The sequence below is a fragment of the Brienomyrus brachyistius genome, unplaced genomic scaffold, assembly GCF_023856365.1.
Source record: "Brienomyrus brachyistius isolate T26 unplaced genomic scaffold, BBRACH_0.4 scaffold54, whole genome shotgun sequence".
NCBI classification, from domain to species: Eukaryota; Metazoa; Chordata; class Actinopteri; order Osteoglossiformes; family Mormyridae; genus Brienomyrus; species Brienomyrus brachyistius.
The window spans coordinates 1,999,226-2,022,796 of NW_026042329.1; the positions used below are offsets into that span (position 1 = coordinate 1,999,226).

At 44.6% G+C, this 23,571-nt stretch overlaps 1 protein-coding gene and 1 long non-coding RNA gene across 2 annotated transcripts in view; one reads left to right on the forward strand and one right to left on the reverse strand.

Annotated features, from left to right (window-relative positions):
- LOC125724089 (uncharacterized) overlaps positions 1-23,571 on the forward strand; it is a 273,241-nt gene that overhangs the window by 56,219 nt on the left and 193,451 nt on the right. The gene's annotated exons all lie outside the window — the stretch shown is intronic.
- The window catches only part of LOC125724068 (uncharacterized), a 38,820-nt gene continuing 33,906 nt past the window's right edge, over positions 18,658-23,571 (reverse strand). The window contains exon 3 of the mRNA XM_049001016.1: positions 18,658-18,866. Within this exon, the coding sequence (XP_048856973.1) occupies positions 18,734-18,866 (133 nt within the window). The 3' untranslated portion in view covers positions 18,658-18,733. The remainder of the gene's footprint in view (positions 18,867-23,571) is intronic.

Below are 23,571 nucleotides of genomic sequence, written 5' to 3' on the forward strand. Positions count from 1 at the left end.
GCAAAGGATTCATTTCATTGTTGTACACTGTGTGCTGTGGCATGTCGACAATGATTACTAATCCTCATTGGGCCTCTTTGTTCAACATCTACATGCTTCCATTTGCTCAGATTACAGATAAAATCTCTGGAACATTTAAGGCCATGTTGTTAGTAATTAAAAAAATTCACAACAAATAATAATCCATTGTAATGCATTATAATCATGGCTTTAAATATTTATCAAAAGGCATAACACATTATAGGCATGCTTATTATGCATAATGAATGATTTATGAAGCTCTCATCTTTAGTGCACTATAAATACCTTCATAATGCATTATAATGATCAGTATAAGCATTAAGGATGCTTTGTATTGCATTATGAAGGTATCTATAGTGCCTATCATCTTGTCATAAAGAATCCATAAAGCGTTATAATCATGGGTATAATTGTGTCCAAACCGTCCGCATACCTGGATAATTCAGTCAATAACCAATATAGTTTTGTCTAATATTTCCAGTGCCAGCAGTAAAACAACTAGCCAGCTTATTATCGGAGTAACTTTGCATTGTAAATGAAAACCAGGTCTAATAAATAAAATATTGTGGCACTTGAGTGGCGAAGAGATCATGAGGCAGATTGCAAAGTTCAGTTACTGGCATCTTTAATAGCGCGATCGGTAAAAGGGCAGTTGGCAGCTTATAAAAACTTATTCTGGAACAGAAGAAGAATAAATCCAACAAAACGGAATACATATGAACCTTTACTCTCACTGTCACCTATGTTCATTTTCTAAACTGGTGGAGACGCAGGCAGGTTCTGAAAAGGCATCAAGTGACAACCAGCCCAGCACCGGCTCCATGTTGGTGGAAATGAGGCATCAGTACAGTGTTCCCAGGTCCAGCCCAAGTTCTGCTTAAAATCCGCCCAACGGAAGCTGAAACTAGCCCAATAAGAGAGAGAGAAGAATTTCTCTCTAAACCAGATACGGAAAAGCTTGTTCATGTGTTTATTTCCAGCAGGCTAGACTATTGAAATGGTGTCTTCACAGGTCTTGGTAATAAATCAGTCAGACAGCTGCAGCTCATCCAGGATGCTGCCACCAGAGTCCTCACTAACACCAAGGAAGTAGAGCACATCACACAGGTCCTTAGTCACTGCACTGGCTTCCTGAGCATCATAGGATTAATAATTAAATATTACTTGTGTACAAGGCACTAAATGGCACTAACTTCCTTGAACCTTGTGAAGCATCCAGACCCCTGAAAGTTTACTCAGTGTCCCAGAATGAAGACCAAGCAGGCTGAAGCAGCTTTTACTCACTATGCTCCCTGTCTGTGGAACAAGCTTCCTGAAGACCTGAGGTCTGCTAACACTGTCAGCTCATTATAATCAGGGCTTAAAACGTTACTGTTGCTGCTTTGTTTCAATAAATTAAATTAGCAGAAGTTCAGTCATACGCTGCCTCTACAATGTCACTTCTTTTTAGTTAACTGTTTATTTGTTTTTTTGGGCTTTTAGACTTTTTAAAATTGTCTTTTAAATTGACAATGAACGTGTTTGTAAGTCCCACACCAAAGTTCCGAAGTACCGAAAAAATATCGCAGTTGCAATGATGCTTTTGGTACTGGAACTTCTGGTACTGGTACTTGACCGGAAGTTAATGGAAAAGGGAAAGAACCAAAAGTACCGAACCTGGTGCAGTGGAAAAGCACCCTGAATAAACTTGCCTTACTTAGCAATTGGATTCAAAGTCTACTGAGATAAAAAGCTCATGTAAATGTGAAAGACCAGGAGGCAGCAGGAGAGAGAAAGAGAAGCTCCTCTAGCAGAAGAAAATGAAACACAATAAAACACAATAAAACACACTCCACCTCATACAGGGAGAGAGAAGCGAGTGTGTGAACAGACTCACATTGTAAGAATTCTGCTCTGGTCCTGGGCACTAATACCGGTAGGACGGTGTCTTTGGTAACTAGAAGGAGACAGAGAGAAACAAGGATGTGAGTAAAAGGAATTTACTTGTGGGAGATGGACTTCACTCACTGTGGATGATAACAGCAGTGGGGTATTATCATTATGAGGGACAATAACAGGCATTTTAACAAACTGCAAATCATGCTAAGTGACACATAATACAGATTTTTGGTTTCTATAATGTAGAAGAAACATGTTTCATGTGATCTGTGATCTCACTGGTTTTGCAGCCAGTAGAATGTGAAGCTCTTTCACCAGTTATCACAAAGATTTAAACTTATTGTAAACAAACTGACTTGGTCACACAAATGTGAGGCTGACTGTACTGCATACTCTCTCTGCATGGTCTACATCGGAGGGGCAATCTTACCCGCAAAGTGCCAGTGTGTACGCAGGTCTTTGGGGTAACCTTTAGGTCAGCTGTTCAACCCCAGGTGTGAGACCCTTCAGCCAATCAGTCCTCTAATTAATAATCCAGCAAAACCCCACAGACAGCCCTGATTGGCCAGCCCTGGTCTATATTAACATGAACAGACTAGAAAATGTATTAACCTGGGTGATGGATCTCTGCCATTTTCATTCTGCAAACATTCTCCAGTTGATCTTTCAGCTCAGAAACCGCCTTCCTCAAATTCCCAAAATCAGATCTTGGACTGACAGAGATTCTGGGTCCAAATCCAGCTTCAGAAGTGACAGGAAGAGCCTGGCGCCTCTACAGACACACAGTCTGATTAAACAGCTTCATCAATACAAATGTGTATTGCAATCTAATTAACAGGACCATTAACATCTGACCAATGACAGACTATTTGAAATACAAATGACAACATGCATTCATTTGAATACTGTGGTTTTCTTATTGCCAAAGTAGCTGTTCTGTTACCTGGAGGAAATGGATGTGATCCTCTGTGTATGAAAGCTGCTGCAGCTCAGAGTGTCTCCTCTTCAGTTCACCAATCTCCTGCTTCAGTCTCTCCATGTCTCCTTCAGCCTGACTCACTACAGCCTTCTCCTGATCTCTGATCAGCTTTCTCACCTCAGAGCATCTTCTCTTAATGGAGCGAATCATCTCAGTGAAGATCCTCTCGCTCTCCTCCACTGCTGACTGTGCTGAGCTCTGTTGGTGACACAGGGAGCAGAGGACGGTAAATTACAATTGGCCCCTTTTGAGACTCGAGAGAGCCTCATTGTACAATAGAGATGTTAGCTGACAGGAGGTATAAAAACAGCACAGGGCTGGGGTTTGGAGCGTCACCATGCTGGATGCCTCAGGTACTGAAACCCAGCCAGCACTGATTGGAAATGATCACTCATTAAGCTCATACACTGTCAGCTGCAGGGATTTGGCAGAGACTGGTGGCTGTATGGGGCAGGTTGGTTGTCACCATTAGGTCTCAGTTTAATAGGTGACTTTTTCTGTGTTTATTTGCATTACGCTGGTTTGTGAAAAGTTGCATTTTTCTCAAATGGGCCTTTAATTGTATTTTTTTTTAATAAATAAACTACTACTGCTGCAACACTCGGTTTAACTCTGTAATCCAGCAACTTTATCCCACTGACCCAGAATAACCCAGAGCAGCATTAATTTGATTAATCCTCACAAGTCTGTAAATCTGCAATCTGTTGAATCTGAAAGAAGATTCAATATGATCACAAGCCAGCTCTTATCTTCTCTTCAGGTTCATACTCACTGTGAATGAGGCCACAGCCTCTCTCAGCTCCTGCAGCTCCTTCTCTCTCATCTGAATTCTCTGCTGAAATTCCCTCTGTGTTTCACCCATTTGTTTCTACAGATAGGAAACAAGACGACAAAACAAGTTTGTTTCGTTAGCTGAGATCACATTCATTAATCATCCTGCCCAGGGTGGACCCCAGCCTTGGGCTCTATGCTGCCTGGGAAAGGCTCCAGGCACTCCCCCTGACCCTGACCTGGATTACCGGTTAGGAGATGGATGGATGGGTGGATGGATGGATGGATGGATGGATATTCGTGAATGATTTATTGACTGTAGGTAGGATAAACTGGACATAGACCCTTTGGTCCTGTTTCCACCTGGTGTTAACATGCGTCCTGGGTGATCCAATCACAAGTGGACAGCGCTAATTACCCAGGATGCATTGAAGATACATTGAAATCCGATCACTCAACCCACATTGGGAGGTGGTCTGGGCTGCATATGGCCACATTCTTATAGCAATGTGAAGACGAATGTGTCCTGGGCTGCACTGCAGGACCAGCTACTCAACTGACGTCCTATTAGATTGATGTCAGATCGCATGTCAGTTGATAATGGGCCACTGTGTATAAACTGCACTGTGAACAACAATAATGCATCTTTTCTCCTGCGACACTAAAAACTTTGAATCTGCTGGGAAGTTAGTTTAATATTGGACTGTTGTGACCCATTCATATGGAACCATGTCATAGTGTACATCACTGATGTTCCATGCAAATTCAGAAAGGAAAATGTGTAAAATGGGATTTATTAAAGATGTTTCAGAATTTGAACAGATAATATATTTAACCCTTTCATGCATGAATTATGAATATCTGAGTCGGGATTTTTTTCCTATGTGGTTTTATTTCTCTGATGGGATAAAAAAAAAACAGCTGTTAACTTTTTATTTCAACATACATTTCTTCTAAAAGTGATTTACATGCCCACTTTAGTGAACTGCATGCATTTGGCAATATGCCATCAAAAACTAATGAATAGAACTGATTACGTGAAAGGTATGAAAATGTATTTCGTTTTAATTCTGTTGAACAGATATTTCTATATATTTTAAGATTTATACTGTTCTAGCCTTTGGAAAAATCAGCGATGAGGAATTATGTAGCCTAAACTCTCATAATTCATGTCTATGTGTCTCCAAATACTCCTTTCTTTCTTGCTCCATCTCTTGGCTACATCTGGTGGGGATTGGCCACCGTAGGAAGATGCCATGTGAATCACTGAACTGTCTAACCAACGTGTGACGGTGATGTTTTCAGCATTGGTGACAACAGAGCAAGCCCCTCTTCCCTCTTCTTTGAGTTTCTTCTCACTCTTCAGTTTCACCTGTGCTCCTTGGAGCCTGTTAACTCTGCATGTGCCAGTGCTAAAAATGCCTTGTTGGTGCAGTGCCTGAATGAGTGGAATGGTACAAAAGGAGTTGTCAAAAACACCTTATGATTCTTCTGCTTTATATCATCACAGAGGCCTATGACTACTTCTGCAGCCATTCAATCCACTGTCCCGACCACGCCCAGCTGAACCCTGGTACACTTCAAATCTGTACATGTATCCTGAGATCCCTGCTCTTACCCACACTTTCACTCCCCAGTGTTTGGGTTTTTTTGGAATGTACTGCTTGAGTGACAGATGGCTTTTGAAGGCAATAATCTGCTCGTCAATTTATTGAAATTCTTCAGGGTCGACTGCTGAATGGAAGGTTTTCTCTAGTGTATCCAACACTGGTCTGATTTTGAACAGCTTATCAGCATTTCCTGGCTCGTGAGTAATTATCCAGCCACTGTGATCTGGTGCTCCAGCTTCCCATGTTGTGGGGTTGATGTCGTAGGCTTCCATGTCACGCTTGCAGACGTCTTTGTAGCGCAGTGCTGGCCTCCCCACTGGTCTGACGCCAGAGCCCAGTTTTCCATAGAGGATTTCTTTGGGGAGCCGTCCATTGTCCATGCGATGAACGTGGCCAAGCCAGCGAAGGCAGCGCTGGGTGAGCAGAGCATACATGCTGTGGATGCCTGCCTGTTCCAGGACAACCGTGTTGGAAATACGGTCCTGCAATGTGATGCCCAGTATCCTTCGCAGGCAGCGGAGATGGAACGTGTTGAGTCTGTGTTCCTGGCGGACATACAAGAGGGTGCTGAGGACACAGGCCTGATAGACATGAATCTTGGTGTTGATGGTCAGCATGGTGTTCTCCCACACCCGTTTGGTGAGGCGTGCCATCGTTCTGGCGGCTTTGCCGATCCGTTTGTCAAGTTCAGTGTTAAGTGATAGGTTACTGCTGATGGTAGAGCCCAGATAGACTAACTCTTCCACTACCTCTAGAGTGTAGTCACCGATGCAGATACTGGGGATGCTGCTGACATCCTGACTCATGATGTTAGTCTTCTTGAGGCTGATGATGAGGCTGAAAGCGCTGCAAGCATGAGCGAAGCGATTGATGAGTCGCTGGAGGGCTTCCTTAGTGTGAGTTGTTAGCGCTGCGTCATCGGCGAACAGCATATTCCCGCAAGAGTATGTGATGCACCTTAGTCTTGGCACGCAGTCGGGCTAGGTTGAAGAGCAAACCGTCGGTTCTTGTATGGAGGTAGACGCCGTCGTCGCAGGAGACATAAGAGAGTAGCAAGGAGAAGAAGATGCCGAAGAGAGTAAGAGCGAGGACGCAGCCCTGTTTCACCCCGTTGTTAATTGGGAAGGAGTCTGATGAAGAGCCGTCATACTTTTCTGTGCTCTGCATGCCATCGTGGAAGGATGTGATCATCTTGAGTAGTTTCGGGGGGCATCCAATCTTGGAGAGCATTGCGAAGAGCCCCTTTCTGCTGATAAGGTCAAAGGCTTTGGTCAGGTCGATGAATGTGATGTAAAGCGGCTGCTGCTGTTCTCGGCACTTCTCCTGCAGTTGGCGAATTGTAAAAATCATGTCCGCTGTTGATCTTCCAGCTCTAAAGCCACACTGTGTCTCTGGGTAAAGTCGCGCGGCAAGCACTTGAAGTCTATTGAGGACCACTCTGGCGAAAGCCTTTCCAGCAATGCTGAGGAGGGAAATACCCCTGTAGTTGTTGCAGTCGCCTTTGTATTTGTAGAGAGTGACGATGATGGCGTCGCGCCTGTCCTGAGGGATGGTGCCCTCATCCCAGCACTGACAGAGCAGTTCATGCAGACGGGTGAGCAGAGTGTTCGACTTGCCGACCTTGTACACCGCAGGGGGTATGCTGTCTTCGCCTGGAGCTTTTCCGCAGGCTAGGGAGTCTATGGCTTTGCTGAGCTCCTCTGGGTTAGGTATGGCATCGAGCTCCTCTAAGACTGGCAGGGTCTGGATGTGCTGCAGAGCATCTTTGGTGACGGCGGATTCCTGGGAGTAGAGTTGTTGGTAGTGCTCGGCCCATCGTTCCATCTGTTTGGATCTGTCTGTGATAATATCGCTGGTTGAGGACTCCAGTGGCGCAATCTTGCTGGCAGACAGGCCGATCGCCTTCTTCATGCCTTCGAACATGCCACGGGCATTGCCGCTGTCAGCAGCTTGCTGGATGCTCAGGCAGAGATTCAGCCAATAGTCGTTGGCGCAGCAGCGGGCCATGCGTTGGACTTCACTCCTAGCCTTCCTTAGTGCAGCTAAAGTGCCCTCTGAGGGGTTGTTCTTGTGCTTGATGAGCGCTGCACGTTTAGCGTCTACTGCAGGCTCAATCTCTGCGACTTTTGCGTCGAACCAGTCGGGGTTTCTTCTCTCCTTCTTGCCAAAGGTGGCCATGGCATGATGGTATGTGGTGTCCCGAATGAAGTTCCACTTCTCATCTACGCTGCCTGTTGGGGGTTCCTGGCAGGCTTGCGTGATGGATTCTGTGAACTGGGTGCATAGATCGGGGACAAAGGTTCTAGCTACGTTGATTCGTGGCCGCATATTCTGCCTTGTGCGATGGAGACGCTTAGGCTGAAGTCGCAGTTTGCTGCCGACCAGGGAGTGGTCTGTATCGCAGTCAGCACTGTGATAGCTGCAGGAGACGAGGATACTGCGAAGCATAGTCCTGCATGTGATAACCAGGACTAACTGGTGCCAGTGGCGGGACCTGGGGTGCCGCCATGATACTCGGTGATGAGGTTTGGTGGAGAAGAACGTGTTTGAAATGCAGAGGTCGTGGTAGGAGCAAAGCTCAAGAAGCCTCTGGCCGTTCTCATTAAGTTTTCCTATACCAAAGACATGTGGGCCAGGAGTCATGGTCACTTCCCACCCTGGCATTAAAGTCGCCGAGTAGGACTAAGGCTTCTGAGGAAGGTACTCTTCTAATGGCGGCATGGAGTTCCTCGTAAAACTGATCCTTGATCTCTGCAGGAGAGCATAGTGTTGGAGCATAGACGCTCAGGATGTTCAGGGGTCCAGTGCAGCAGGAGAGTCGGCGGGACAGGATCCTTTCAGTGCCGCCTTCTGGAGGCACCACTGAGGTGAGGAGGGCGTTACTCATGGCAAAGCCAACGCCATACTGTCGTGGTTCCTCAGGTCTCTTCCCCTGCCAGAAGAAGGTGTAGTCCTTTCCTCTGAGGCTGCCGTCTGCAGGGAGTCTAGTTTCCTGGAGGGTAGCGATGTCAATATTGAGCTTCTTCAACTCACGGTTTATGACGGCGGTCTTTCTACAGTCATCAATGACAGAAAGGTCGTCTGTATGGCCAGGGCACATAGTTCTGACATTCCAACTTCCCAGCCATAGAACTGGTTTTTTCTTCTGTTGATATTTGCCTGGTGCAATGTTTTGCGGTCTGCTTGTCGAGTTTATCTCTAAGCTCCAAGCAGCCAATGAAGCAGGCAGACCATGGCAGGTCGGCACCCAATTAGCCGGGGGCTGTCCAGCTTGAGGTGGGCGGTAGCTGACCAGTGGAACACGATGGATTCTCCCACTGTCGAAGACAGCCCGTAGTGCCCTATCCTATGCCAATCGGACATGGGCTTATAACTCATAACTGCTGTCTTCCGTGTTGTGATGACACAGTAGGACAGCGGCACTGGAGTGACCTCTCCAGGGCGCAAGCCTGGGCGCAGGTTTTGGATACACTAGGCTGCCCGGACACTAGCATCCCCCTCTCGGCTTTGCAGGTGAAGTCCAAAGGAAAGCAAAGCAATACATTTGGCTGCAGGAGTTGCTTAGGGGCTCCACTCCGGATTTTCTGTCTGGGTTTACTCCCGTAGCCTTTTCTCCTCAGTATCGGAAGATACCCACAAGGCAGTGGGGCTGGTAACCCTGGCAGGGGCATGGTTGCTGAATACTTAAGACATGTCCGTGAACGCAGGGTCGTCGCGCGTCGAAACTGTCCAACACACCTGGCGCTGTGGTTTGAAATCAGAGTTTTCCTTCTCCTAGACAGTCTGCCTGCCAAGGCTGACGAGCTCCATCTACCCCCCACCACTAACCCCCAAAAATTCCCTGCAAGTTGGAGGACCGCTTGCAGGGCCAGATGCAGTTTAACATCATACCCAGGACATTGGATATCGTTAAAAGGCAAAATATTATCCTTTGGCAACCAACACAATGCATTAAAGGGTGAACCTTTTAACCTTGAATAGAAAAGTATTAATCTACGTATATCTTTGTTCTGAAAGACCTTTTTTTAACATGTACATTTGTACTGTGTTGATGTAGGTAAGGTAAGGTGGTAAGGAGCACACACTGCGTACAGTGCCTTACCGCACCCACCACACGACGAACCACCTCAGGGATGAGAACCTGAGTGCAGCCGTACAGTGGGTGACACCTCAGCACCACATCAGTCCCAATGGAACAGAGTTTTATCCGGTGGCTGAAGTGCCAATCCTGCAAAAAACCTCTTGATGCAGTATAAATATGCATGGCGATAATGTTAAACTTTATTGTGAAAATATTATTTTATAATAATGATTGTCTAATGAATATCGCAACATTATTACGAACTAATACGATATGTAAATTGTAAAATTTTTTAATTATACATGGAAGACAAGTGTTATTATGAAATATAATACCTTTTATGAAATTATTTAAAAATAAAAGGATACATTATTGAAATATTTATCATTTTATTTATTTTTGATATACTTATTTATTTTATTTTGAGTATCATGGTGTTCCGTACAAACATCTTAGGCGGTTTAGTTACCCTAAAATGTGCAAATAGCTTCTGATTTCTTCCTGTCCTTTTAATGTTCAGCAGATTCTGCATATCGACGTTACAGTCGAACCTCGTTACTACGTACAAGACGGGATATCAAAAACATGTACGTTATAAGCACAGAACGTTGTAACCACTTAGTGCAAGATGGATGAAAGAACTCACGAAATATCCATGTAAATGATAAAACTTTAATAGAACAGACCCTTAAATTGACTACAAAACAAACAAACACATTATTACTTGTTAAATGATTCAACAAAGCTCATTTGGATCCTTGAAATTTTCCTTAAATTACTCAGAATTACTTAGTGCCGGCCGGCGATAAACGGCAACGAAAATACACAACGGCTGGTCAAAATGGATTTTTAAAATAAACATTTGCATCCAAATTGGCATTTGGCCTGAAAATATTAATGAAATATTTGTCAAATTAATTGTTTCTGCTTTCGTTTGTAAATTGATCTGCTTTCATTTTGGAGGCATTTTGACACGTGCTGAATCACAAGAGGAAAAACGTACGGGGCGCCCTGCAGTTATTACCGGAGTCCGGCCGTGATGAAATAAAGCCAGCGTTGCCAAGCAACGCAATAGACAAATGTGCATTGTCGGGCGAAGATCGGGTAGATACAGGTAGATGTAGCGACACAAGTTGTGGTGGACAGGGAGAGCGCTGTACGTTGTAACGATGGTTAGTTTTCGTATTTTCTCTAGAAATTTGGGTGTTGTATCAAAGTTTACGCTGTAAGGGTGTACGCTGTAAACAATGGCTGCTATTGGAATAATACATAGGCTAAAAACGGGAATTAGAAACCTGTACATTGAAAAGGTAAAAACGTTGTATCCGGGGTATGTAGTAACGAGGTTCGACTGTAATTACGTGCTTATTTAAGTTACTTTGGAAAGTGAGATCCAGTTACAAACGGATGGTCAAGATGGATGTGGAGACGCATGTTAAAACCAGAGCCTCTGACTCAAGGTGTTTTAATAGTAACAATAATTGATACTTTCACTGATCCCTTTGGGGAAATTCTCTTAACAAACCCCCCCGGCACTCATAGCAGCACTCAGAGCCCATGGGCACCCATAGCAGTACCCAGAGAGCTGGGGGTTAAAGGCCTTGCTCAGGGACCCCCAGATGTACCAAGGCCAGGCTTGAACTGACAATCTTCTGATCATAGGCAGAGAGGCTTAGCCCACTCAGCCACAGGCTGCCCCAGAACTATCACACTCTGGGTGTTTCATGTTTACTGCACCATTCTCAGTAAACTCTACACACTAGAGTGTGTGAAATTAAAATCCCAGGACGGTGGCTGTTTCTGAGGTGATGGAGCCGCTACTCTTATGCTGAGCTCCATGTACCTCGGAGGTCAGAACTCGGAGCTGGGAATGACGTCACAGACGAGTTAAACACGTTCCAGTGCAGCAAGTCGGATGGCAATTTAGCAAAACCAAGGACCAGTTTCAAAAATCAAGATTTCTTCCTTAGCCAGATTACTTGTTGGATTTAATGTGTCCCAGTTTAAATGGCCTTTTTCTTCATTGACTTATATTTAGCCCGACAAGCTGTCTGGCTAAGCAAGAAATCCTGCTGGCTGAAACTGGCCGCATTTCCAGTCTGGCTAATTGTTAGCCATTGTTAACAATATCAGTTGGTAACAACACATTCCATGATATTTTGCACACAAAAACACCATACAGTAGCAACACCTCCACAGATAGCAGCTATACAGTACTGTGTGTATGACTGATTTAATGAGCTAAAAATAAGATATAAGTGCAAATAAACATTATAAAAGTACAGCTTTAGCTTCTGCTGATAATAGGCACGGTCATCTTGAATTCTGAGGTCAGAGTTGTGTAGATTCCTCTGACTTCAGTGGCCTGTACTACTGTGGCCCTAGTGAGTTCTTCTGTAATATGAAGGGTTACTAGCTTGTTGGGGTAACTTGTCGGATGTAAGGTATCACAGTTTAAATGAACTTCATATTCGTTCACCTACATTTTTCCCAGACTACCTTAAATCCGACAAGCTAGTAACCCCGCTAGTAAGACCGGATAAGCAGGTCATGACAACTTTACCGAACCAGACTTGTTCTGAGTGTTTCGTAGCAATTACACTAACATGTGTTAAGACAAAATCCATTTATTTAAAACTAACTTTTAGATAATAACAATAATTGATACTTTCACTGATCCCTTTGGGGAAATTCTTCTAGATAGAAAGGGGAAATTCTTTTAAATTAGCCTGACCTGTATCTCCGCCCTTACTGTAGCAGCTGAGACTGTATCATGGCCTCTGTGTTCATCCATCACACACAGCAGACAGATACACTGCTGGTCGGTACGGCAGTAGACCTCCAGGGGTTTGTCATGGTGGGAACAGACCTTGTCCTTCAGATGGCCGACGGCATCAATGAGCTTGTGCTGTTTTGCATGGTGGAGTTTATTGTGAAGCTGCAGGTCAGTTTCACAGTAGGAGGCCAGACACACCAGACAGGACTTGACAGCTTTGTGTTTTCTCCCAGTGCAGACGTCACACTCCACATCTCCAGGTCCAGCATACTGGTCAGCAGGAGCAGCTGCTTGTAGTCCAGTCTTCTTCAGTTTCTCCACCACTTCAGCCAGCATGGTGTTTCTGCCCAGAACAGGTCTGGGTATGAAGGTCTGTCTGCACTGGGGGCAGCTGTAAACTCCAAGACAATCCTCCTGATCCCAGCAATTCTTAATGCAGCTCATACAGTAACTGTGTCCACAGGGAATAGTCACTGGATCCTTTAGTAGATCCAGACAGACTGCACAACTGAACTCGTTTACATCCACTGCAACTCTGGCTTCTGCCATTTTACCACGAACACTGATAGGATTCAATTTTGTTTTCTCTCACAGTCGTCTGTGTGTGACAGTGGGAGGAACTTTCTGCTTGTCAGGCTGCAGTAGGTGTGGTTTTGGACTGAGGTCAGACTGAGAAGAGCAGACTGGGCAAATACTGGATCTGCAGTTTATGAACAAAATAGTACATTATACAAACTGTACCCAAAGCGAACATTTATTTATCTTTTATGAGAATAACAGCTACTGACATTGTTTTTCTGTAAACAAACTATAATCCTACTCTTTGATTTTGTACAGTGGATAGAAATTAGGTATAAAGATAGATCTACTGAGAATGAATTTCTGTGTCTGTTTAGAATCACGTTTGGGATCATGTGGTTTCAGGTGAAACATGCAGGGATGTGCAATTATAGACAGACTGTGTCAGGATTAGACAGAACAAGCTTTGACAAGTGCTGTCAATGCACAGATTTGTTTTTTTACATTCTTCTATATATAATATTCATGAAAATAAAGGGTGTAGCACATATATGTCATTTCTTCCTTTTCTTTCTGAGTGTTTGTGCTGGGAGTATATTTGTGTCAGGAAGGAGAGTCAGGTGACCAGGTTCAGAGTAAAAATTTTTATCATCCAAAATAATTCCATACTCTAATAATGAAAATTTATTCTAGATATTCATTGAACACTAGTCTCATATTTAAGCCAAAAGTTAATAGACCAGCTTCAGCCATCCCCACTAACAGAAAGATCATATATCAAAAAAGTGTCCAACCTATGGGGCGCCGTTTGTAAAGGTAGCAAACATTTTTATACTTGCCACTTTTTCAACATTTAGTGCAATTTTCTGACATTTAGCTAGAAGTCAATGGTGTTGTGGATCATCAGGTTTTTTTTCTGTGTAAATTATGTTCAAAATTGTTTATCATATGTAAATATAAATGGTTTGTCTATATATAAATATAAATGTTATATGACAAGCTATGCAGACTTCACACATACAGCAGGAGGGACAGGAAACAAGCCCAGAGACAGAGGTTACACCCCGAGACCCCACACCCCCCCACAATCACACATACTGTTAGGATTTATTTAAAAGTTACATTTTAATGCTACAAAATTATGACTGACTATGAACTTCATATTCCAGAACTGTGTTGGAATCTATGCTGACTTTAAGAATGTTACCTTACAGGATTTACCTGTTTCTGTGCCCTGTACCTACAGTAAGGAGGTGTGATCTCTGTTGCTTTAAAGCAAACATACTCACTCACATATGATTACAGTTCTAGTACTTAGCAGATACTGTTGCTGAAAGTGGTGAACAAGTGAGGCAAACATGACACTGTAAACATGCCGCTGTCAAGGTGCTGCCTGGGCACTAGTGCAGCTAGGCTGGTATTTCTGGGCTCCACAGACATCACTGGTAGTTGGTGTCGTGGTCACCGGGATGAAAGACTCGTGCAGCAGGTGTTTGTCTGGCAACAAACAGGGACTTACTGGGATCAGGATGGGAGGCTATGGAACCGGCAACACATAAGGCACAACATCAGTGATCGAACTGGGGAACACAGGACCAGAAAGCACTTAAATACAGGACTAATGATGGAAGAGACTGGAGGCAGCTGGGAGTGTTTAACACGAGGGCTGGAACGAGACGTGAGACCAACAAGCAGCAAACACGGCCTGTTAGAGCCACGTCAGGGAGGAGGCGGGACATTTAATTACATTTTTATATAGCGCCTCACAGAGTCGTCCCAAGGCACTTTACATAGATGTGTAGTGATACATTACAACATCATTAAAGAGAGTAATACACCACGGGAAAAAGGAAAGACAGATATTAAATAAAGAAAGCCAGATGACAACGGAGGAGAAGAACCAAAAAACCCCAAGTAAGGAGAAAAAAAGACCTCTGGGGGTCCATTGTCAACTGGCCAACCAACCCCCCCAGGCAGACTAATATTACTGAGAACAGAAAAGAGTGGAGCTGCTTGCTAAAGACCAGGTGTGAGGTGTGATTAAAGTCTGTCAATAAGCCTGTTCTCCATGCTGGCCTGTGTAGGGTGGCACTGAAGGCTGCACCCAGGATGACACAGTTAGCAGGTCCCATTCGCAGTGTCACCCCTCCATGGGACTGAACCAGGACTCCAGCTCAGATGGTGCCCCCCCCCCCAGGCAGCACCTGGAAATGTGGGGAGGCAGAGAGCATGGATGGTCAGAACACGCATTGACACATAAATGGACAGGCATAGTGGATAAAAATGGCATTTCTTAATGTGACAGTATGTCCTCACCCCCCACCCCACCAAAAGCATGCGCTCTGGCCATGAAGTCCAAGGGTGTTAGACAACAGGGATGGTACCGGACTGGACACTGGACTAGACAGGGGACGACAGAACAGATGGTAGACAGGACAAGGCCAGACAAGACTAGACAGAACACTAGACAGACAGCAACACCAGACATAAGAGCAGTTGCAGGACACCACTAAGGACATGGAGCGGATAAATGAAAAGCTAGGAACCACAGGTACAGCAGTCCTGTCAGACCTCAAAACAGGACAGACAGGTGGAGGGTCAACAAGAACTGGGGCACAGGATGCAGAAGACAAGGAGAGATACAGGCGAGACAGAGCAACAAGACAAACACTGAGGCACAAAAAGGAATAACATGGGGCATCCAGGGAAGCCAGGCGAAGACTCGGGGCTGGGGACCCTCCTAGGCCCCTTTCCAGGTGAGGCTGAACTCTGCCGAATCACAGGACCAGAAGGTCTGAGAGGGCCAGCAGGGCCGGAGGACGTGAGGGGTTGGGGGGCGATGAGAGAACCGCAGAGCAGTAGGGCAGCAAGGAGACAACAGGACAGGAACAGGAAGATGGCAAGGGACATACAGGGCAAGAGCAGAGACTGGCAAACCCTCTCTGGGAGACAGACATTCTGCCTGCCGCTTTCTTGGACTCCTATTGATACCGGTGACCACCCCAGAAACTGGGACCAGAGTAACCGGAGTCTGGGATGAAGGAGGGACCCACACAGCAGGACCCAGGGTAAGTTCAGAGGGTTGCACTCCAGCAGGACATCCTCTGGATCCATCTTCTCAGCACTGGTGGTAGCCTGCAGGCATGTGCCTGTGGGATGTCAGGATAGAAAGTGGGCACCAGCAGGCCGTCAGGAGATGAGGTGGGCGCCGGCTGGACGTCTGGGGAGATTGAGGTGGGTGCTGGCATCAGGGGACAGCGAGGTGGACGCTGGCCGGACAGTATGGAGCAGTGTGGCAGGTGTCGGCTGGTTACCAGGAAACCGTGTCAGATTCTATGAGAAGCCTAGAGGCAACCAAGGCCTCACCTGTGTTGGACACTGTGGGTGCGGCCTGAGCGGCCCTCTCTGGGCCGGAGCCTTAAGTGCGGCTGTAACGACTGCAACGGCTGGCTCTCCTGGGCCAGATACTGTAGCTGCAGTGTCTTTCAATCACGAGTGCGCTTCCCTAACCATTAAGTCACCACTGCTCACTACTATGTGTACTATTAAAAGAGGCAGTAGTGTCTTGTCCAGCCAGCTGACAAAACGTTTCCACATTTAATTGGAACGAAGGACGGTAGGAAACATCTGTATTGTGTGCAGACTTCCAATAAAACCATGTTGAAGCAAAGTCCGACCTCTACTGTGGTCCAGCACTTTGACAACTATAGAACTAGGAGACAGCGGTTGCATCCGCAGCGAGCAGGGGGACCACAGTAAATCCCGGAGAAGCATCATGTTGTCAGACTTCCAATGACAAAGAGGAGGCAGGTCGCCCTACGGCAAACGACATGGAGTCGGCGGGCTCCTTTTCTCCAGAGCACCCCACCTCTGCGGGGTTCAGCACACTCACTCCATTCCAGAGGGCCCTGAGGATCTCTGCTATAGCTGTCACACCCTCCACCTGGGAGTCCGGGGAGAGGGCGGCTATGCCTTCTGTCAGAGATGGGTCATTCTCTCTGGGGAAAGATGTACTGCGGCCTGAACCAGCGACATTCGGTATGCTTGACACAAGCAGCAGTGATCGGCTGTAGGGACCTGGGGAATCCACTGGGGCTTGTCGAGTTCCGTCAGTGCCAGGAGGAACGACTCTGGGAGCATCCATTTGGTGGTGTGCTCTTTATAATATGCCATGTTTTCCTAAAAGAAGATTTTTTAAAAAAAGAATGGCAAAATAGAGCAGCGCATTGAATTGTAATGCCTGTATCTTGAAACGTAGCGTGTTGTCAGACTCTCCGATACACAGCTCTATGGTCCATACAGAGGAGATGAGGAACATGCAGTCTGCTAAGTCAGGAAGTTACCTTTTGTTAGGTGGCTACGTTTACATGCCTTAACGCAATTAAGATGTTTTCATGTAAACAGATTAATCGGCGAGCTCATTTATCAAGGCTTCGTGTGACTGAAAAAGACGAGAAGCATTCATACATACATTTATAGGAAGATTTTGGGATTTACAAAGAAAAACGTTTTGTGAAAAAGACACAAATCTTGTGAACGAGGTTGAGAGATGCTGTTTCTACAGAATCCTGTAGAGGGCACTGTGTATGCTAAATCGAAGGCTCCAGGAATGTATTCTGCATTTATAAGCATAAGCAATAATAATTCAAATATTTGTGGCCACATGGCAATTGGCTCTGAGATTAAAGTTATTTAAAATGAATTTGTTTAAATTTGTGGGCCGGCATGGTGGTGCAGTGGTTAGCACTGTTGCCTCACACCTCTGGGACCCAGGTTCGAGTCTCCGCCCGGGTTACATGTGTGTGGAGTTTGCATGTTCTCCCCATGTCGTCGTGGGGTTTCCTCCGGGTACGCCGGTTTCCCCCCACAGTCCAAAAAACATGCTGAGGCTAATTGGAGTTGCTAAAAAATTGCCTGTAGGTGTGAATGGTGTGTGAGTGTGCCCTGCGATGGGCTGGCCCCCCATCCTGGGTTGTTCCCTGCCTCGTGCCCATTGCTTCCGGGATAGGCTCCGGATCCCCCGCGACCCAGTAGGATTAGCGGTTTGGAAAATGGATGGATGGATGTATGATAGAATGATTAAGCTGTAGCACATTTCAAATAATATTTCATTTGTAAAACATTTGTTCTCCAAACTTCTACATTTTTAACCTTTGGCCACAAGATCATCTTCTTCCTGCCAGTATCTTTTCTTTCCTTTGATCCTCGGTTGTTGGAATCTGCTCTGCTGCTTGGAAGTTCCCTGGGGAGTTAGTGTTGGGGGGTTCTGGTGGAATGTGACCGTCGGCAGCCATGGGCTGGATAGCGCTGTGGTGCTCAACCTGGCTCTGTGCCCTTCTAGTGGCTCTATGCCCTTCTAGTGGCTCTGTACCCTTTGTTTGCACAAACATTTTGCACACATGACGTTACCATGCATACAGTATTTCTCGTATTTTACAAAATACAAAAACACTGATCAAAGTCTGTAGAAAAAAACATTTTATTTCATGAAGTAAGTCAAATATGAATCATAAAATACAATAAAAATACTTTTTTTGAATACATGCCTCAGAAATTGCACATCCCTGATTGTGCGTTACCTTCATGCTGCCTTGAAATTTTTGATTTCTTCACTCTAGCCCTATGTTATACAATCTTATCTTAACCTTATGTTAATTGATCTTATTTTTATATCTTAAATATTCCCTCCACCACCCCGCCTCTGAGGAGGACTGCTTTATTTACAATTAATCTAATCCTATGTTATACAATCTTAAGCTTACCGTAACCTATCCTATCTTAATCTTATTCTATGTTATCTTATCCTATCTTTCTTATCTTATGTTATGCAATCCTATCTTATTCTTATACTATGTTATCTTATATAATCTTATCCTAAACTTATGGTAATTTATCATGTCTTTGTAAAACATAAAATGGTATACAACTTAAGACTATCTTAACTTGTCCTATCTTAATCTTATTCTATACAATATTAACCTTATCCTACCTTAATCTTATCCTATAGTACCTTATGCTATAGAACTACATCGTAACATATCCTAATTTTATCTTATCCTAAGTACGTATGACAACTCTCGTGTAATTATGTGCTGAATCTACAGGGAAATGTAGCTATGTGCATCTGACTGATAGCCCATCTCCACACCCATCTCCTGAGCCCTGGGCATGGTACTTAGCTGGTCCAGTGCATCAATAGGAAAGATGAACTCATCTTCATCAATCCTACGCCTCTTGGTTGAATGAGTACCCTCATAATCCTCATTCTTCCCTTGTTTTGCTAAGTTAATTTCATTTAAATGTCTATTCCAAAACTCCTGACACCAGTACTCAGTAAAGCACTTGGCGTCATAGGTCATTTTAGAGTACTTGGTTACATAAAAGTTACACAACCAATTGAATTTTTCCAGGTGAGATGAGGCGGCTGCAGCCTGTGCTGGAACCTGATGCAGAGGGGTCAGATGAACCAGGCCTGGAGCTGAATATGGATGTGGAGCTGGGCTTACAGGTGTAACTAAGTGTGGGGATAAAAGAGAAGAGCCCATAAAAAGAGATGGGGATGAAACAAAAGGGGAGGGGACTGAAGACGGAAATAAAAATGAAGAGGAGGAGAAGGTTGGTGAGCTGGGCTCAGGCTCTAACCCCTTCTGTTGGTCATACCTCCTTCTTCGCCCTGACCGGCCTCCCGCCGTATTTCTACGGCGGCCTGTGCCCTGCTGACCCCTGCTGGTTGCCACCGGGATGGCAGCAGATCCAGGGGAGACAGACTTGGTCAGGGAGCTGGCTGCCGGCGGCTCGGTGCGGCACTTCTTCCGACGGCCAACATCACTGGAACTGGTTTGTCCTTTGGGATTATAAAGACAGGGGACAGCATATTTAATTAAAATGAATCCTTATGTCACTGTACAACAACACTACATCACAATCATCACACTTGGCAGTCGGTATTGCACACTGAGAAAAATTCTGCCGTCTTTATTGGATACAGGAAACACACGCTTGGGAAACTTATGCGCTGGTCTTGACTTGGGCCGTCTGCGTTTCAGCAGGGGAACCTGACCTATAAAAATAAGCCAGTTTGTGCACAGTTTCCCTGATACGCAGAACAATAGCGAAAAACAACACTGGAAAGGTTCATGTGCATGAAATATAGCAGCCCACTCAATCCAAATGCTGGCATCAACAACTGACTATTAAGTCAAATCTTTTACATATCTTACACTTTCCATAAGTTGCATTATTTACTCACTCTCAAGGTACCGAAACTAAGATTTCTGCTTTTCACGATTACTACCGCGTTTCCCCGAAAATAAGCCCTAGCATGATTTTATCAGGATGCTCGTAATATAAGCCCTACTCCAAAAATACGCCCTAGTAACTGTCCCATGGATTGTACGGTAACTAGAATGAGATGCGGTTATACTACGAGAAGGCTACATGGACAAGAGGCGCTCATTTAAGGACAGAGCTATTGCTAAACATGAGAGATTGGGGCCACTGGTTCTACAGGAAACTGAGTTGCGAGATATTCAGGACGGAATTTGGAGCCTGGAAATTTACGATGATGTTCCAGAAGAAGATGACATGACGACTATATATGAATAAACATATACAGTATACAGCAGAATTTTGTTCATGAATGAATTTACCGTCAAATTGTTTACATGGAAAGATACTGCTCGAAGATGACATGATGTCTGTGTTTGAATAAATATGGATTTTTGTTCATGAATACCGGTAAATATACTGTAGTATGTTATACTTGGGAAAATACGACCTTAATATAAGCCGTAACGCGTCTTTTGGAGCAAAAATAAATACAAGACCCTGTCTTATTTTCGGGGAAACACCGTATATGGAGACATATTCACCGGTTACTTTACCACTTTATGGTGATTTTCTCTGTTTAAACACAGCACAGCCACAGATTTTACTGATTTCATTATATAATATAGTAGACATGCAGAAAGACTCCCTTATATTAAAGCTAAAGGTGAACTACTTTATTATTTAGACATGTACTTCTAAAACAAGACAATACAACAGAAGATTCAAGAAGACTAGTCAACCATATTCTGACTTGAACTCTTTAAGTGCTGAGTTAGTCTGGGCATTATCTTCACATCCTTACCTCGGCCAACTGGACCGGGGATGTATTCCGGGGGGATCCGGACACTGACTGCACCATTCGGCAGCAGCCAGTCAATCCTATGGAGGTTCACGGTGGTTTTCACGATGGACATCTTTCGCGTCTTCTCTCTTGCCGATAAACTGCAAGTCTGAGTTGCTTTAAATGTTCAAATGAAAGCTCTAAACGGAATAAGAATTGTTATGATTCGGTTGCTAAGCTACGGTGGCCGCGCTGAGGTTGCCGATTGGTGTCAGCGCGCAGCAAAGTCTTCAATCAAATGACAAAACACACATTTACAAAAGTGCAGAAACTTAGAAGTACTACACATTTAGAAGTCACGTTCAAATACATATAAGCGCTGAAAATCCGAAATTTCCGAGTAACAAAGAAACAAGATTGAGCAATTATGGCTGTGCTATATATCGAACGCTTACGGGATGTCAATATTATCAAAACAAGATGTAGAATGACACAATACAGTTTGTGTCCGTATAATTTATATATATATATATATATATATATATATATATATATATATATATATATATATATTAAAATTAGGTCGCTATTAAAGATTTTGAATAATGTTCCTTCCTTGTTGTAAGTAACGCGAGAGTTGCGGTCGTGAAGTTGCACAGCTTCCCAGAATTCATAGCGATAATTAAACGACCCATTCAGTTAGTGGGGGATTTCATAGTGGGGAATGGGGAGGAGCATTGCGTGCGTTCGACTTGGGCTTAGGTCTGTCTGCAGCTGACGTGAGGTGGAGTGAGATCTACTAGCGGCTGCAGAGGTGTAGTATAAACTGACTGCGGCCCAAGTTGGACAACCAAGGACAAATCCCAGAAAATTAAATAAAACAAAATCAAGATACCCATGTACAAGGCGCGCACTATTTTTCATAGTCATTTTGATAACCGGTGTCTGGGCAGGCCAACCTCGTTGAGAATAGTAATTGACAAGTAGAAAAGGCTAATTGGTATTAGTAAGCTAAGTTTTCTATTGAACTCTTCCTCCACCTGCTGGTGTATGTTGGTATAACATCAATACGTTCCAATATGAGACATCCATCCATCCATCCATCCATTTTCCAAACCGCTTATCCTATTGGGTCGCGGGGGGTCCGGAGCCTATCCCGGAAGCAATGGGCACGAGGCAGGGAACAACCCAGGATGGGGGGGGGGGGGGGGGGGGGGGCATCACATGCGGCCACATGCGGCATCATTGCGGCATACAGTATTTACCTTTGTTTGAGGACGGTGTGTGTGGCCAAATATGAAGAGAGGGAGTATTTAGAGATGACAGTGATTATTTTCCCAGTGATGATTTGGCCCTGGAACATACCAACAGGAACCGACAGATCAGGGATCCCAGCCCATTCTAAGTTCCATTAATCCTTAGGCTATGGCTGGTTTTAACCGACTATCAACACAGTGTTTTAAGGTTCTCTAGTGTGGATGTATGGGCCAACATTACAGTGCAATTTGTAACATTGTCCGGCTCCTAATGCTGTCTGCGCTCTTATTTGCATGCAAACACGTTGCAAATAATACTAGAACTACTGAGCTTTGTATGTTCTGGTGGACTGGGCCGGTGGCTCTCCGGCCAGGTGGCCCCTGGTGGGGCCCCTCATGTGGGGGGGCTGTTGTCCTGATGCTGAAATCTGTCACACACATCTGTCTTTGTACTCCTCACCTGGTCGCCGCCACACACGCTTGACAACATCTGAACCAAATAAGTTTATCTTGGTCTCATCAGACCACAGGATGTGGTTCCAGTATTCCATGTCCTACATGGATTGTCTTCAGCAAACTGTTTGCGGGCTTTCTTGTGCACCATCTTTAGAAGAGGCTTTCTTCTGGGACGACAGCCATGCAGACCAATTTGATGCAGTGTGCGGCGTATGGTTTGAGCACTGACAGGCTGGCTCCCCATCCCTTCAACCTCTGCAGCAATGCTGGCAGCACTCACACGTCTATTTTCAAAAGCCAACCTCTGGACATGACGCTGAGCACGTGCACTCAACTTCTTTGGTCTACCATGGCGGGGCCTGTTCTGAGTAGAACCTGTCCTTATAAACCGCTGTATGGTCTTAGCCACCGTGTTGCAGCTAAGTTTCAGGGTGTTAGCAATCTTCTTATAGCCTGGGCCATCTTTATGAAGAGCAATAAGTCTTTCTTTCAGATCCTCAGAGAATTCTTTGCCATGAGGTGCCATGTTAAACGTCTAGTGACCAGTATGAGAGTGTGAGAGCGATAACACCAAATTTAACACACCTGCTCCCCAAGGACACCTGAGTACTTGTAACACTAACGAGTGACATGACAACGGGAAGGGAAAAGGTCTAATTGGGCACAATTTGGGCATTTTCATTTAGGGGTGTACTCACTTTTGTTGCCAGCAGTTCAGACATTAATGGTTGTGTGTTGAGTTATTTTGAGGGCACATCAACTTTACACCATTATACAAGCTGTACACTGATTACTTTACATTTTATCCGAGTTTCATATCTTTAGCGTTGTCCCTTGAAAAGATATAATAAAATATTTACAAAAATGTGAGGGGTGTACTCACTTTTGTGAGATACTGTATGTTAAAGTTTTACAGTATCTTAGCTAATTTCTTTTGCATGTATGCATATAATCACTCTCAAGGAATTCATAGTTTGAAATTAATGCATAACAGCATCCACTGTCATTCTTAAGACGGTAAAAACTGTCTGTATGAGTATGTAGGGTCCGTGTGAGATGTGGTCGTGCAACAGGAAGTCAGAGTTATTCTCCAGAAAGCACATGCTATTGAGCT